We start from the raw sequence: 17,919 nt of genomic DNA on the forward strand, positions 1-17,919 counted from the left end.
CTTACCCCATCCCACCCCACCCCCAAGATCTCAATTTTCTCCCCGGCAATTTTGTCTACTTCCCATATATTTTATTTTATTTTGGTTTTTCGAGACAGGGTTTCTTTGTAGCTTTGGTGCCTGTCCCAGAACTAGCTCTTGTAGACCATGCTGGCCTAGAACTCCCTGAGATCCGCCTGCCTCTGCCTCCCGAGTGCTGGGAATAAAGGCGTGCATCACCACCACCCGGCTCTAATGGTTTTTAGAAAGGCAGAAGGAATTGGAGAGGACAACACCAGCCAGAGCCATGTTTGCCATACTGGGACCACCTAAAGCCCCTTCATTTATAAGCAGTTTTGGAATGATTAAGAGACATCTGCAGGTGTGCTGACCAATAGACTTGTAGGAGTACTTAACAAAAAAGCTTTAAAATGTCCCAAGTGTGTTGATCATTGAAATAAGTACAACAGTTTTAATAGTTAATCAGGCAATTTATGGGCACAGTACTCATGGAAATTATATTTTAGTGTATTATACAATAGTAAATAATAGTTGAAGGAAGAAATTTTAGTCTCAGATTGGGATAATTTAGAAATCTCATTATAATTTATTGCTGTGCTTTATTATTAGGCTATTTTCGTGTGATTTAAAATTAGGAAAGTATAGTTCACTGCAATTTTGTGAAGCAATAACTTTTGTTTCTACTTTGCTTCAGTTTTTCTTCCCACTACATTAGTGAACTGATATAAAGCAAAGGTAATGACTATCAATAATTGGCAAAGAAATTGAACAGTTTGGGGCATGTGATGTTGTACAGAATTGTACTCATATAAAATATACAAAGATGATATACACAAAGATAAACATATGAGTTTGTTCAATTAATGTCAAGGTAAACTTTATTAGAGACACAGAAGAATTGCTGTATGACATTCTTGTATACAAAGAGCATTTTTTACATTTTTTACATTTAAAATGAAGAATACACAATATTTTCATTGTTGGTCTGTAAAAATGTCATATTCTCTTTAACATATTAAATTATATGTCTATAGAGAAATTATTACAAAATTTTATTTCCTGATTGCAAATCTATTTCATTCAGTTAGTCTCATTTTATTTGAAAAAATCAGTTTACATATCTAGATATTAGGAATTTTCCTTAGGGTCAAGATAGTTGCTTATGAATCTTATCATGGCATTTTTCATCTCTTTGTTTCTCAGTGTATAAATAGCTGGGTTTAGAAGAGGTGTGAAAACAGAGTAAAATACAGCAAGAAATTTGTCCAACCAGATGATATTGAGTGGCCACACATAAATGAAAATGCAGGGGACAAAAAATATCATCACTACTGTGATGTGGGCACTGCATGTGGACAGAGCCTTAGATGCACCAGATTTAGAACTCTGATGAACAGCGATAAGAATATATGTGTAGGAAATGAGCAACAGAGTAAAGCAGGTTACAGCCACAACCCCACAGTCAGCATTCATCAGAATATCCAGATCATGGGAATCCATGCATGCTAGTTTGATCACCAATGGCATGTCACAAAAAAAGCTATCTATTTCCTTGGGGCCACAAAAAGGCAGCTCCACAATCACTACCAGGTGACTCATGGCATGAATAAAGCCAGTAGTCCAGGAAACCAGCACTAGTCCAGAGCATCTTCTCAGATTCATAATGGTGAAGTAGTGGAGTGGTTTGCAGATGGCCACATACCGGTCATAAGCCATTACTACCAAGAGCACCATCTCTCCTGCAGCAATGCAATGAGCGAAGAAGACTTGAGACATGCAGCCTGCAAAGGAAATGGTCTTGTTTTCCCTGAGAAAGTCTGATACCATTTTAGGAGTGGTGACTGAGGAAAGCCACATATCAACAAATGACAGGTTGGCCAACAAGAAGTACATGGGAGAATGGAGATGGTGGTCAGTGGTAATTAAGACAATGATGATAATATTTCCAGACACAATAAAGAGATAAAGTATCAAGAACATCACGAAGAGTAAAACCTGGACATTCTGTGACTGGGAAAGCCCAAAAAGTATAAATTCTGACACCCAGGTCTGATTGCCTCCATCCATTATGCTAACTGTGAACACAGAAGTAACCTACAAAAAATAAAAAGATTATCAGCAAGTCATATGATGAATTCTATTTCCTGTGTAGACTTTGACATTCACTTTGAAACTTCCCTGAATAGAGATGCATAAATGTAAGGACAAATCTAAGCCAAATATGAGTGGCACTGATACCCAAAGTGATCTTATGAGCCATGAACACCCCATGAAGAGAGGCATCATATGTGACTGTTACACACCTGCTCTATTCAGAAATTCCTCTGGAGGAGAGCAGTGAGAAAGAAGGACAGCAATGTGAAAACCTAAAAATGTGTGTCATTTTTTTAAATGTCTAAATTTTTCACTAGCAGTTCTGGCATTCCATACTAGAAAAAAAAGTGAAGATTGTATTTGGAAGCTGATGGGGAGTTCCATTGAAATCGGTGTAACTGGTCTCCTAGGATGCCACCATTTTTGGAATCATGTACAACTATTTCATTTGACAACAGTAGAATTGTTTCTGTGACATAGAGGGGTGAAATTTTAGATTAACACTATAATAAAACTGATAGGAAAACTTCAGTGAGGAAGCATACAGAGTAGAATGCCATATAAGGCATACACAGATACCAGACTGAAATATATAAACCAGCTTCACAGATATCATTCACAAAAGTATATAGCAGAATTTATTGATTCAATAAAACTGATTAACAAAATACCACTGCAAGTACCTATAGGGATGTATTGAACAAACGACAATATGTCAAAACATATTCCAACCTTGAACTCTTAAAATCACAATTAGTTCCGTCTTACTGGTAAAAAAAATATTGATCTTAAATTGCATAAACTAGTTGTGAGAACCCTTAGATTTTGAAAAATTCTAGTTTCCTCACATAAATCTGTCATCAGCATATTTTCTCATATCACTTATCTAATGAAAATCTTTGTTTTAGAGAACAGAATATATTATGTAAACATATAAGCAAAATTGTCCTTCAGCTGTCAGCATTAGATGACTGTGACCTTATTCTTTCAGTGGGCACAACTAACTTACCTCAAAGCACAAGTGGAACGCTTATACTGACCTAATGGACAATATCCAGCCAGATGGTGGACAATCATTGCCCATTATTTTGCTCCCTTCAGTAACTCTCTTGATGCTTTTCAACTCATTGGTCTTATTTTATTTTATCCTGAAGCAGGTGAACAATGAAATAATTAACGGCACTATCAGAATTATTTTACATTCTTGTTTTCTGAGGACTGAAAAAGGTGGAGTGAGGATGAAAAACAAAAACGTTCTGAAGACATCAGGTAACACATCCAACTACTATAGGAGCATTATGGGAGATATGTAAACACTCATGCTTACAGAGATTTATCAAATATCTAAGGAAAATACGCTGGTTAAACAACAAAGAATTTTTCGTCATTTATTTTATTTATTATTTCACATGTCTAAATGTTTTAGGCCAGCCTGAACTTTTTGTTTTGATTTTGTGTTAATTTCTTTTAATTTTTAAGATCCTAATGTAATTACAACATTTCTATCTTTATTTCCTCAGTCTAAATTGCCCCATATACTGTTCCTTGTTGTCCTTCAAATTCATGATGAGAGCAAAGCCATCTAAATCAGTTAAACAAATCTCATATGAACTTAGAAAGACTGAAACAAGAAGCATGGTACCTAAAGGTCTTCTGTATATGTACTATTACTTTTGGTTTAGTACTTTGAAGAGACTCCTGAATGTGTAAATGAATGTGTCTCTGATTGCTGTGCCTTCTCTTGGGGTTCTTTAATTTTTTTTTTTTTTTTGATTTTCGAGACTGGGTTTCTCTGTAGCCTCTTGGTTCCTGTCCTGGAACTAGCTCTTTTAGACCAGGCTGGCCTCGAACTCACAGAGTTCCTCCTGCCTCTGCCTCCCGAGTGCTGGGATTAAAGGCGTGCGCCACCACCGCCCGGCAGTTCTTTAATTTTTTAGTTGGTTTGTCTTGTCCAACATTAATATGATAGTTTTTGTTTTATCTTATTACATTTTGTTTTATTATGTTTTGTCGTTATCTCTTAGAAACCTGTTCTTTCCTAGTGGGAGACCTAAAGGGATCCCAATAAGAGAAGAGGTACAGAGAAGTTGTGAGAAGTAGAGGAGAAAACTGCATTCAGAATGTATTGTATGAGAAGAGAATCTACATTTAAAAAAAGGGTGTAGAAAAGAAACTCTGTTTTCTCAATGTTTATACATTCAAACTATTCTGTCTACAGTATGGTACTTGTAAATACATTTCCAGGGCTGACCATTTGGTGTGGATAACCAAGTGGTGTGATTTTCCCTGGGTTATGCTTCTCTCACTCCCAGAATTCCTTAGTTGACCGTGGTTCTTTGCATAAGATTGAGGAATTCTAAGCTTTCCACACTGACTGTTAGTATATCTATTGGTGTTGGATGTTTTGAGTTTAATTTTGACAATCAAAACAGCACTGTGCCACTCATAAAGGGAATTACTTATAAAGAGCATGCATTTGTGTCAGACTTTCTTTGGAAAAGTTGTTACAAAATAAAACCAAGTCTAAAGTAATACCTTGTAAGTTGTATCCTCTAGGATTTTAGATTTAGAACAGTACTGTATCAGGCCACTTTGAATGTAAATTATCTTACAACTACTTTCTATACAAAGGAACAACCACGCTTTAACAGAAATGTTTTAATGATGTTATTAGCACTGTTTTGTTTCCACGTGATTATTTAGAAGTTAGGAAAAATGTCATAGATTACAGTAGCATAAATATAATCAATTTAATATTGTGCTGTAAATATATAGTATAAAATATACACACAGGGGTTATTAAATCTTTCTACTAACAGAATATAATGATACACGAGTTGTTTAATAAATCATATTTCCTAGTTTGTAAAATCCAATGCCTTCATCATTCATCCAAACATTGTGTTTAAGATATGTATGTCAAATATATATATTTTACTTGTGTATTTTATCTGAGTATATTTATATATTTGTGCATATATACTTTATATGTACCCACACATTTATAGATACATAAAATCACACATATTTATGTGTTGTTATTGATATAGACACATAAAATCAACTATCTTTTAAATACTTGAAGGTTACAATTAAGTTGAGATATATCTATTCAACATCTATGAAACACATACATGGAAAGGACACATTCAACATTCAAACTGCTTTTCAGTAACATAACATGCAATTCACCCTTCTCTTGTTTAGGATCTATCAGGATTTCAAATACCTAATGAAATACACAAATCTATTAAATTATCTCTGTAATTATTGCATCTAACTTAGTAACAGTTCTCCTAGAAAATCTGTTGCTGGATTACATGTAATAAGTATAAAAGATTAATAAACAGAAACTAATTGAATAACCTTATTATGGTCTAGAAGCAAACCTGATGTATTTTTCAATCTTTTTCTGATTTTATTACCCTTCGGTCAAAGTGTTAAACTTTGTAATAGTCTCAGTATTCACATTTCTGTAAATATTTATAGTTGTAGTCATAACTACACAATGTAAGAGACACCATGTGACAGACACTGATGACTGAAGGGTGGTGGTTCCTAATAGCTTGCTTTGCTAGCAGATTGATTGTTTCTATCTTGTGTTGTTTGATCTTGTTGTTGTTGTTGTTTGCTTGTATGTGGACTTTACTATTAAAATGTTTTTAATTGAAGTAGAATTTCATCATTTTACCCACCCCTTTTCTTCCTCAAACTACTAATAAATACTATCCCCACATACTGTCCACATGCTGCCCCTTAAGTGGGTAGCCTCTTTTTCCTTGATTCTTATTGCTATCTATCTTGGTGTATGTATTCATGTATGTATATATGTATGTATGTATGTATGTGTGTATATACAAATAAACATAAATTGAATTTGTTGAACCAATTTTTTTGTTGCATATGGCTTCAGGATTGACCCCTCTACATTTAAGAATAAATGAGGAAGCTCATCCTTTGAAGAGACTGATTTTTTTCTTATAGTAGATGATAGTTGGCAGAATATTTTTAAATTATTTTCAAAATAACCACTTAACTTGTTTTATTTTTCCTACCAATTCTATTCTGAATGTTATCTATGTTGCACAGTTTGGACTAAAAATATTTTTTCTGGTTAAGTTAAATGAAATATTTGTATGACTTTAACAGGATACTTCTCTTATGTGTTACCAGAAAACAATGATAATTTCCTGATGTGTTTATGAGCTCACATGGAATAGCATGTTTAGAGGAAACATTAATTAACTCTAAAGATGTCAGAAGTAAAGGAAAATATGGAACTAAAACAAGGTGAGCATCAGTAAAAAGGAGATGAGTAGAAATATTTAAAGAATAACTTACATAAGAATATCACATTGATGACTGATGAAATTCACAATTTTCTTTTTGGTCATATTTCCTGCCAGTCTGATGTGTGCCTATGAAGTTAATCTTGTTGTGTAGAGACAAACGTCCCCTCAGCTCAATATATATTCACTTCCTGAGTTTGCCTCATGGGTGAATATTACCTCTGTGTGTTCTGACCAAAATGAGGACCCTGGAAATAATTATCATAGAAATCCCTTGGAGTTTTCTCTGTTGAGAGTAATATTGAGGATTGCAAATCTGTGGAAATAGAATATTAGACAAGTAAAACATTGTATACGTCATGTCACCATTATTAAATTAAATAACTTTCAAAATTATTCACTTTATGCTTAAATACTAAAGAGAAACTTTCTGTTGCCTTATCACTTACTGAATGTATATAATCAAATTGTTTAAGATTTTTGTAGTTATGAGACCATCTGCTTTAAAATGTGAGATATGAACAGAACAAAAGATAAACAAAAATTATACTGTGAACATAATTCCCTAGTGCATGGCAAATCTGTGTCAAATCTGTGTTACTCTTGATCATGTAACTGATGAAGTTCAGTGTATTCTGTAACTTTATGTGATATTAGCAGTTATGCGCTGGATGCGGTGATTATTACCTAAATGGAATACAAACATTACTTTTACTTATTTTAGAAAATTAGGAAGGATACCTCTTTTTACAATTTCAATTGTATAAAGAGATGGAGTTGCAAAAAGTTCAACTGATATCAAAGTAAAATTGCTATGTGTTTTTTTAATCAGCAAGCCTAAATTATAATTATCAGTGATTACTATACAAAGTTCCATGTTATTTTGGTTGTGAAAATGGACATACATATGTGGAATGTAGCTGTATAAGCATCTTTTGCAGATAGGACAACACTGAATATTTTTTTAATATAATCAAGGGTTATTTATTTAGGGGTAGACTCACAAATCTCAGTCTTCTGCTCCAACGGGGAACAGCAACGGAATCAGAAGAGAGGCCAGACACATGTTTACATTGGCATTTATAGTATAGAGGTCACACCAAAGTGAGCTGGTAACTTAAAGGCTACTGGCCGTAGGAATTCCTATAGCAGAATTTATTTATTGTTTTATTGAAAAAAATTTCTGCCTCCTCCCCGCCTCCCATTTCCCTCCCCGTCCTCCCACTCCTCTCCCCTTCCCCCCACTCCTCTCCTCCTCCCCCCACTTCATTCCCCCTCCCTCTCCAGTATGAAGAGCAGTCTGGATTCCCTGCCCTGTGGAAAGTCCAAGGTCCTCCCCCCAACATCCAGGTCCAGGAAGGTGAGCATCCAAACAGGCTAGGCTCCCACAAAGCCAGTTCATGCAGTAGGATCAAAACCCAGTGCCGTTGTCCTTGGCTTCTCATCAGCCCTCATTGTCTGCCATGTTCAGAGAGTCCGGTTTTATCCCATGCTTATTCAGTCCCAGTCCAGCTGGCCTTAGTGAGCTCCCCATAGATCAGCCCCACTGTCACAGTGGGTGGGTGCACCTCTCGCGGTCGTGACTTCCTTGGGGGAACGGGATGGTTGGGATAAAGGAAGGATGGATATGGGAGCAGGGAAGAATATATCCTAATTAATGGAGCCATGTTAGGATTGGCAAGAGACTTGACTCTAGAGGGACTCACAGGTGTCCAAGGAGATGTCCCCAGCTAGTTCCTTGGGCAACTGAGGAGAGGGAACCTGAAATGACCCTATCCTATAGCCATACTGATGAATATCTTGCATATCACCATAGAACCTTCATCTGGTGATGGATGGAGATAGAGACAGAGACCCACATTGGAGCACTGGACTGAGCTCCCAAGGTCCAAATGAGGAGCAGAAGGAGGGAGAACATGAGCAAAGATTCACAATGTTTTCATGGTTGGTCAGTAAATTATCATTTCTCTTTAACATGCTAAATTATATCAATATAGGGAAATTAATACAGACCTTTATTTGCTGATTTACAGTGTATTTCATACAGTTACTCTCATTATTTGAAGTAATTAGTTTACATTCTGGGTTTAGAGATTTTCTTTGGGACCAAAGTGGTTGCTTATGAACCTTTTCATAGCATTTTTCATCTCTTTATTTCTCAGTGTATAAATAGTTGGGTTGAGGAGAGGTGTAAAAACAGAGTAAAATACAGCAAGAAATTTATCCAACCAGATAATATTGAGTGGACATACATAGATGAAAAGACAAGGCACAAAGAAGATCATCACCACTGTGATGTGGGCACTGCACGTGGACAGAGCCTTAGATGCACCAGCTTTGGAGCTCTGACGAATAGTGATAATGATATATGTGTAGGAAATGAGCAAGAGAATGAAACAGGCTATAGCTACAACCCCACAGTCAGCATTCATTAGAATATCCAGATCATGGGAATCCATGCAAGCTAGCTTGATCACCAATGGCATGTCACAGAAAAAACTATCTATTTCCTTGGGGCCACAAAAAGGCAACTCCACTATCACTAACAGGTGACTCATGGCATGAATAAAACCAGTAGTCCATGAAACCAACACCAGTCCAGAGCATCTTTTAAGGTTCATAATGGTAAAATAATGGAGTGGCTTGCAGATGGCCACATAGCGGTCATAGGCCATTGCCACTAACAGGATCATCTCTCCTCCAGCAATGCAATGGGCAAAAAAAATCTGGGACATGCAGCCTGAAAAGGAAATGGTCTTGTTTTCTCTGAGAAAGTCTGATATCATCTTAGGAGTGGTGTTTGAGGAAAGACACATGTCAATAAAGGACAGGTTAGCCAACAAGAAATACATGGGAGAATGGAGATGGCGGTCAGTGGTGATTAAGACCATGATAACAGTATTTCCAAAAACAATAAAGAGAAAAAGTGTCAAGAATACCACAAAAAGTAAGGCCTGGACACTCTGTGACTGTGCAAGTCCCCAAAGTATAAATTCTGACACCACAGACTGATTGCTTCGATCCATTTTACCCAGTGTGTCATAAGAAATGACCTGCAATAAAAGAAAGATTATGAAATAATCATATGAGTGAAATAACTTTTTTGTAGAGTTTACATTTACTTTGAAACTTAATGGAATATAAGTGCATTAATGTAAAGAGAATTCTAAGTCAAATATATTGACACTGCTGCCCAAATTGAGATAAAGTGCAAATGTGCTGAGAGCAACAACTCAAGGAGAGAAGCATCAGTTGTGACTGTGATACACCTGCTCTAACATGAAATTCCCCTAGAGGAGAGCAGTGAGGAAGCAGGATAGCAATGTGAGAAACCAAATAATGAGTGTATGGCTTCTTTTTAAAATATCTAAATTTCTCACTAGCACTGATGACATTCCACAAAGAAAATAAGTAATAAATTTGGAAACTGGACAAGAGTTAGACTGAATATCAGTGAAAATGGTCTAACAGTACACTGCCATTGTCAGCACCATGCATAATGATTTCATTGGATATCAGCAGATTTTTTTCTGTGATATTGTTAATTAAAATTTTAGCTTAAGCATATAATATAAATTGTTGGAAAACCCCAGCGAGGAAGCATATTGAACAGAACACCATATTAGATATACACAGATATCAGATTGAAATATACAAACCAGGTTTACAATTGTTCATGTACAAATACATATTACAACATTTGCTTAAATTAACTGATTAAAAAATACCACTACAAATACCTGTAGAGATATATTGAGTGAAGAGCATGGCAAAGCATATTCAGACCTGAACTCTAAAAGTCAAAGTTATTTCAGACTTAGTGGTTAAAAAATAGTAATTTTAAACTACATAAAAATCTTTAGAGCTGTTAGATTTTGAAAAATTCTATTTGCCTCACATGAATAATATATTATCTGCACTAATTGATCATCAGTATATTTCCTCATTATATTTCTTACTGATCATCTTTTTTTTTAAAGAACAGAATAAATTACATAAACATGTAAGCAAAGTAGTCCTTTGGCTGTCAGCTTTAGATGAGTATGACATTGTACTTCCAGTGAGCAGCATTTATTCACCTTAAAGCACAAACAAGTTGCTTATACTGATCTAATAGACAAACTCAGGCCAGATGGTGGACAATAATTGCCCAATTCCAGCTCCCTTCAGTAACTCTCTTGTTGTTTTTCAATTTATGGGTCTTATTTTATTTTTTTTTCTAGAACACGTGAACAATGAAATAATTGATGGCATTTTACTTAACTGTTTTCTGCCAACTGAGAAGGGTGGAGTAAGGATGAAAAATCAGAAAGTTCTGAAGACATCAGGTAACACATTCATCTGCTACAGCAGCATGATTGCAGATAAGTAAATACATGCACCTTACAAATATTTAGAAAATATCTAAGGAAAAGATGCTGATTATACAACATAGAGTTTGTGTTCCTTGATTTTTTTTTATTATTTCACATCTCAAGAAGTTTCAGGACAACCTGAACTTTTGGGGGTTTTATGTATTTTTTTAGCTTTTAGATTATAATGTAATTATAACATTTCTACATTTATTTCTTCCCTCAAAATTTTTCCATATACTATTCCTCATTGACTTTCAAATTCAAGAGGAGAACAGAGCCCTCTAAATCAACTAAACAAAACACGTTTGAACCAACAAGCATGCGGGCTACATGGATCTATGCTATGTTTTCCGCACATAGTATAGCTTTCGGTTTAGTACTTTGAAGAGACTCCTGAATATATAAAGGAGTGGGTCTCTGATACCAGTGCCTTATCTTGGGGATTTTTTAATTTTCTGTTGATTTGTTTTGTTTACTATTAATGTGATGTTTTTTCTTTTGTCTTACTGTATTTATATCATGATGGCTTGTTGTTATTTCATAGAAACCTGTTGTTTTCTAGTGGGAGACTTAAAGCAAGTAGATCCAGATGAGAGAAGAGGTGAAGAGGAACTATGAGAAGTAGAGGGAGGGGAAGCTGTATTTAGACTATACTGTATTAGAAGAAAATCTATGTTTAATAAAAGGGGTAGAAAAGAAATTCATTTTCTTTTTTCATTGTTTATATATACAAACTATTCTGTTTGTATAAAGTTACTTGCAACTAAAATTTCAGAACTGACCATTGGTATTGGAGAGCCAATTGATGTGCTTTTCTGGGGTATCCTTCTTGCACTCCCAGGATTTCTTAGTTGTCTGTGGTTCGTTGTATAGGATTGGGGACTCCAGGGCTTTATCCATCCACAATAGTATGGCTATTGATATTGGATCTCTGAGCTCAGTTATGACAATCATGATAAAAGGTTTTACTAAGAGAGAGCATTCATTTGTGTCAGTCTGTCCTTTGTGACCTCTGTTCCAAAGTAGAACCAAGTATCAAGTAATGCGGTTTAAATATTCTCTTCTAGCATTTTAGATGTATAATACTTGTGTGAAAATAAAGTATCTTACAGCTACTTTTGATACATAGGAGCAACCATGCTTTAACAGACCTGCTTTAATGATGCTGCTCAGTCTGTTTTGATTCCATGTGATGACTGAGAAGCCAGGAAAATGATACCAAATATTACAATAGCTTAAAGAATGTTACACATAGAATTTAATAGTACATTATGAATATATAAAATAAAATATAAACACAGCAATTATTGAGCCTTTCTAGTATCAGGGATAGAATTGTTTCCTAAAATCATATTTATAGTGTGTCTTGAAACAATATTGTTTACAAAGTAATGGCCAATAATTTTAATGTTCATCTGTACTCTTTAAGTTATTTTTAAGATATGCATGTTCATATATATATATGTGTGTGTGAACATATTTGTATGTATGCACATATGTATTCATATCTGAACATGTTTATATATACATACCTTTTATATTCACACATTTTAGATATGTAAAAGGACACATGCATATATGTGTGTTCATATATATATTTTTTAAATCATCTTTCTTTAAAACAATTGTTACTTACATTTTTTCTAAGTAGGTATATATCTATTTTGTATCTATGAAACATAAAAATGAAAAAGCATATTCAACATGCAAATTGCTTTTAGAAACATGACAACCATTTCACCCTTCAGTTGTCAGGATCTATCAGTATTTTCAAAGACCTAATGAAATACACTAACTGTCAGAGGTTCTCTGTAATTCTTGAATCTAACACAATAGCAGTTCTAGAAAATCTAATGTTGACTTATTTATAATAAATATAAAAAATTAATGAGTGGGAGCAAACTGAATACTCTTTTTATATGTTCAGAAGCAAGCTAATAATTTTCTTCTATTTTTCATTTTTTCTGTATTGATCAGTCTTCTATCAAAGTGCTAAACCTTACAATAGTCTCGGTATTCACAATTCTATAAATTTTTATAGTTCTAGTCATAATTACACAATATGAGAGATACCATATGATAGACACTGGTTACTGAACAGTGGCTTTTTGCTGTTTTCTAACAGATTGCTTGGTTAGCAGATTGATTGTTTCTATGATATATTATTGTTTTGCTTTATTAATTGGTTTTCTTTGTATGTATATTTTACTATTTAAATATATCTTGAATTGAAGTAGAATTTCATCATTTTACCTCTCTTTTCTTCCTCAAACTACTATCACGTACTATTCCCACATACTGTACTCACATTACCCCTTAAGTGAATAACCTCTTTTTCCTTGATTCTTATTGCTATGTATCTGGCTGTATGCATGCATATACATATGTTTGGATCGATGGATGTGTATACACAAATAAACATGAATTCAATTTGCTGAATCCACTTTTGTTTTTGCAGGCTTTCAGGACAGACTTCTCTACATTTAACAATAATTTAGGTGGCTAATCAATGGAAAAGACTAATTTTTCTTCTAGCACACAATATTTGGCAGGCTATTTTAAACATATTTCCAAAATTACCACTTAACTTTCTTTGTTTCTACTCCTCATTCTACTCTGAAAGCTATGTTATCTAATATTCACTTTTTAGATTAAAATATTTTACATGGTTAAGTTAATTGGAATATTTGTACTTCTCTTATTGGTTATCAGATAAAGAATGATGATTTCCTGATGTGGACATGAGCATACTTGGAAAAGAAGATTTAAAGAAAACATAGTAACTGGACTTTAAAGACAGCAGAGGTAAAAGAAACTATTCAGCTAAAACAAAGTGGGTATTGGTTAAAAGAGATAACTGGAAAATTTAAAGAATTAACTTACAGAAGGGTGTCACACTGATGAGTTTTCAAACTTACAATTTTGTTTTGGCTCATATTTTCTGCCCGTCTGATGTATGCTTATGAAGTTATTCATGTTATGTGGAGATAACCTTCCCCTCAGCTTGACCTGTCTTCACTTTCTGAATTTGCCCCATGGGTCTAATTTGCCTGTGTGTTTCTGACCAAATTGAGTACCATGGAAACAATTATCTTAGAAATCCCTTAGGTATTTCTCTGTTAAGAGTGATACCATGTATTCCATTTTTTGTGGAAATAGAACAAGAAACAAATAAAGCCTCCTTATGTTATACCAGCTTTGGTAATGTTAAACAACCTTTCAAATTATTCACTTCAACAATAAGAACTAAAGAGAAACTCATCTCTTACTGAATGTATATAATCAAAATGGTTATTTTTTGAAGTTATGAGACCATCTGCAAAAAATGTGAGCTATAGCTAGAATAAAAAAAAAACCCTATACTCTAAAAATAATTTCCTAATGTATGGCAAATCTGTGTCAGATCATGGTCTTTTGACTAATGAAGTCCAGTGTGCTTTGTAACTGATATTAGCAGTTATGAGTTGGATGCAATGACTATTATCTCAGTGAAATACAAATGATTCTTGTATTTTTAAAAATTAGGAAGGATTAACTGGAGAGGGAGGGGGAGAGGAGTTTGGGGGAGGGGGAGAAGGATGGGTGGAGGGGGAGGGAAATGGGAGGCTGAGAGGAGGCAGATACTTTTTTTTTCCTTTTCTCAATAAAAAAATAAAAAAAATTAGGAAGGAAACCTCTCTATACAATTATACAATTTCACTTGACTTTGTGTTTTAATAAATTCAGCTGACCCTAAATAAACTTTCTACATATGGGTATTTTTTTTAATTTATTTATTTATTAAAGATTTCTGTCTCTTCCCCGCCACCGCCTCCCATTTCCCTCCCCCTCCCCCAATTAAGTCCCCCCTCCCCTCCTCAGCCTGAAAAGCAATCAGGGTTCCCTCTCCTGTGGGAAGTCCAAGGAACCCCCACCTCCATCCATGTCTAGTAAGTTGAGCATCCAAACTGCCTAGGCTCTCACAAAGCTAGTGCGTGCAGTAGGATCAGAAACCCATTGCCATTGTTCTTGAGTTCTCCGTAGTCCTCATTGTCTGCTATGTTCAGAGAATCTGGTTTTATCCCAGGCTTTTTCAGACCCAGGCCAGCTGGCCTCGGTGAGTTCCCAGTAGAACATCCCCATTGTCTCAGTGTGTGGGTGCACCCCTTGCGGTCCTGAGTTCCTTGCTCATGCTCTCTCTCCTTCTGCTCTTGATTTGGACCTTGAGATTTATGTCTGGTGCTCCAATGTGGGTCTCTGTCTCCTTTCATCGCCTGCTGAAGGTTAATATTATCAACATACCTAAATTGCAATCATCACCGATTACAGTACAAACTTCCATGTTATTTTGGTTGTAAAAATGGATGGACATACATGTGTGGAATTTATCAGTATCTTTTTGCAGATGAGACAACACTAAATATTAATAGATATCGCTTATGGAAAATTTGTGAATCCCATGAAAAATATTGGTTCATATAAAGCAATAAATATGTAAGTTGAAGAGAAAATATTCTTATGTATTTTAAGATATAAAAGAAGGAAAAGCAACACTATTAAAACTTTTGTGTGTTCTTTCCTGCTGGGTGTGCAATGCATATGTATATTGTCAAAAACATCAGGTGTTCGTGGGTGTGTAAATTGATAACCGGGTTTTCAATTTGATTCCAGCCATCCTCCTGTCTCTTTTTATGCCAATACCATGCTGTTTTTATTTCTGTAGCTCTACAGTAAAGTTTGAAATCAGGAATTGTGATACTTCCAGAACTTCCTTTATTATGCAGAATTGTTTTGGTTATTCTGGAGTTTTTGTTTACCATAAGAAGTTGATGACTGTCTATCAAAATCTGTGAAGAATTTTGCTGGACATTGTATTGATTTGTAAATTGCTTTTGGCAAGATTGTCATTTTTACTATGTTAATTCTATCTACCCAAGAGCATGGAAGGTCTTTTCATTTTCTGGTCCCTTCTTCAATTTCTTTCTTTCTTTCTTTCTTTCTTTCTTTCTTTCTTTCTTTCTTTTTATTTATTTTTTTATTGAAAAAATTTTTGCCTCCTCCCCGCCTCCCATTTCCCTCCCCCTCCTCCACTCCTCTCCTCTCCCCCCACTCCTCTTCCCCTCCCCCCACTCCTCTTCCCCTCCCCCCCTCCATTCCCTCTCCCTCTCCAGTCTGAAGAGCAGTCCTGATTCCATGCCCTGTGGGAAGTCTTTCTTAAGAGATTAAAAGTTCTTGCCATACATGTTTTTCACCTGTTTGGTTACTGTTACCCCAAGATATTTTATGTTCGTTGTGGCTATTGTGAAGGGTGATGTTTCTCTGATTTATTTCTCAGCCTATTTGTTCTCTGATTAAAGGAGAGCTGTGGGATTTTTTTTGTTTTGTTTTGTTTTGTTTGTTTGTTTGTTTGTTTTAGTTAATCTTGTGTCCTGGTGCATTATTCAAGGTGTTTATGAGTTGTAGGAGATCCTTAACAGAATTTTTCACTTCACTTATGTATGTTATTATATCTTCAGGAAATAATGAGAGTTTGACTTCTTCTTTTCCATTTTGTAACCCTTGATTTCCTTCTGTTGTATTGACGCTCTAGCTAGAACTTCAAGTACTATATTGAAAAGATAGAGAGAGAGCGAACAATCTTGTCTTGTTTCTGATTTCAGTGGAACCTCTTTGAGTTTTTCTCCATTCAGTTTGATGTTGGGTGTTGACTGGTTTTATTATGTTTAAGTATGTTACTCGTATCCCTGATGTCTCTAAGAATTTTATCATAAAGGGTTGTTGAATTTTATTAAAGCCCTTTTTTGGCACCTAATGAGATGATCATGTGGGTTTTTTCTTTCAGTATTTTATGGATTATATTGACAAATTTTCACATGTTGAATCATCCATGCATCTCTGGGAAGAAGCTTACTTGATCATGGTAGATGATTTTTTTGTGTTCTTGGATTTGGTTGGCCAGTATTTTTTTTCTTTTTCTTTTATTTTACTTATTTTATTGAAGAAATTTCTGCGTCCTCACTGCCTACCCTTTCACTCCTCCCTCCCTCCACTCCTCTCCCCCTCCCCCGACTTCTCCCCCCCACTCCAGTCCAAAGAGCAGTGCCTGTGGAAAGTCCAAGGTCCTCTCCTCTCCATCCAGGTCTAGGAAGGTGAGCATCCAAACAGGCTAGGCTCCCACAAAGCCAATATTTTATTAAGAATTTTTGCATCAGTGTTCATGAGTGAGGTTGGTCTGTAATTCTCTTTCTTACTATTGTATTTGTATGGTTTGGGTATAAGGTAACTGTGGCCTGACAACGTTGCTTCTTTGTCCATCATGTGGAACAAAATGAGTATTGGTATTAGTTCTTCTTTGAAAATCTTGTATAACTCTGTGCTTAAACCATCTGGTTCTGGGTTTTCTTTTTCCTTAGGATACTTTTGATGACTCTTTCTATTTCCTTAGCATTTATAGGTATATTTAATTTACTTATCTGGTCTTGATTTAATTTTGGTGAGAGATGTTTATCTAGAAAATCGTCCTTTAAGTTTTCAAATTTTGTGGAATGTAGGATTTTCCGTTATAACCTGATGATTCACTGAGTTTCTTCCCTGTCTGTTGTTATGTCACCCTTTTCATTTCTAATTTTGTTAATTTAAACATTTACTTTTTATTAGTTTAGAGAACATTTTGTCTGTTTTGTTGATTTTCTCAGGGAACCCACTTTTGATTCATTGATTTTGTTGATTTCAGCTCTTAATTTAATTTTTACCTATTGTCTAGTCTTCTGTGAGTTTGCTTCTTTTTGTTCTAGAAATTTCTAGTGTTCTATTAACTGGAGTTTTCCAGATTTTTTTACATAGGCATTTAGTGCTATGAACTTTTCTCTTAACACTGCTTTCATTGTCCCATTTTTATGTATGTTGTGCTGTCATTTTCTTTGGAGTTTAGGAAGTCTTTAATATATTTCTTTATTTCTTCCTTGCCCAATTAGTGATTCAGGTAAGTATTGTTCAATTTCCATGTGTTTGTGGGCTTCCTAAAATTGGTGTTGCTGTTAAATTCTAACTTTAAGTCATGGTTATCTGATAAAATACATGGTTCTTTTCATTTTTTTTAACCTGTTGAGGTTTGCTTTGTTGCAGACTATGCAGTCAGTTTTTGAGAAGGTTCCATAAGGTGCTGAGAAAAAGGTGTATTCTTTTATGTGGACTCTTCTATA

General features: G+C 35.0%; 2 protein-coding genes across 2 annotated transcripts; both read right to left on the reverse strand.

The window, feature by feature from the left end:
- Positions 1-1,128: 1,128 nt before the first annotated feature.
- Positions 1,129-2,070, reverse strand: LOC142844940 (olfactory receptor 4K3-like). Its single transcript, XM_075963716.1, has one exon. It carries the CDS (start codon positions 2,065-2,067, stop codon positions 1,129-1,131), a length of 939 nt encoding a protein of 312 aa, XP_075819831.1. The 5' UTR covers positions 2,068-2,070.
- Positions 2,071-8,470: 6,400 nt separating this feature from the next.
- Positions 8,471-9,412, reverse strand: LOC142844941 (olfactory receptor 4K13-like). The gene has a single exon (XM_075963717.1). It carries the CDS (start codon positions 9,407-9,409, stop codon positions 8,471-8,473), a length of 939 nt encoding a protein of 312 aa, XP_075819832.1. The 5' UTR covers positions 9,410-9,412.
- Between the last annotated feature and the right edge of the window lie 8,507 nt (positions 9,413-17,919).

This window comes from Microtus pennsylvanicus, chromosome 2 (genome assembly GCF_037038515.1).
Source record: "Microtus pennsylvanicus isolate mMicPen1 chromosome 2, mMicPen1.hap1, whole genome shotgun sequence".
Classification (NCBI taxonomy): Eukaryota; Metazoa; Chordata; class Mammalia; order Rodentia; family Cricetidae; genus Microtus; species Microtus pennsylvanicus.

What these genes read in the sequence shown, in the direction of transcription:
- LOC142844940 (XM_075963716.1), bottom strand. Translation starts at nt 2,067, where the DNA reads ATGGATGGAGGCAATCAGACCTGGGTGTCAGAATTTATACTTTTTGGG.
- LOC142844941 (XM_075963717.1), bottom strand. Translation starts at nt 9,409, where the DNA reads ATGGATCGAAGCAATCAGTCTGTGGTGTCAGAATTTATACTTTGGGGA.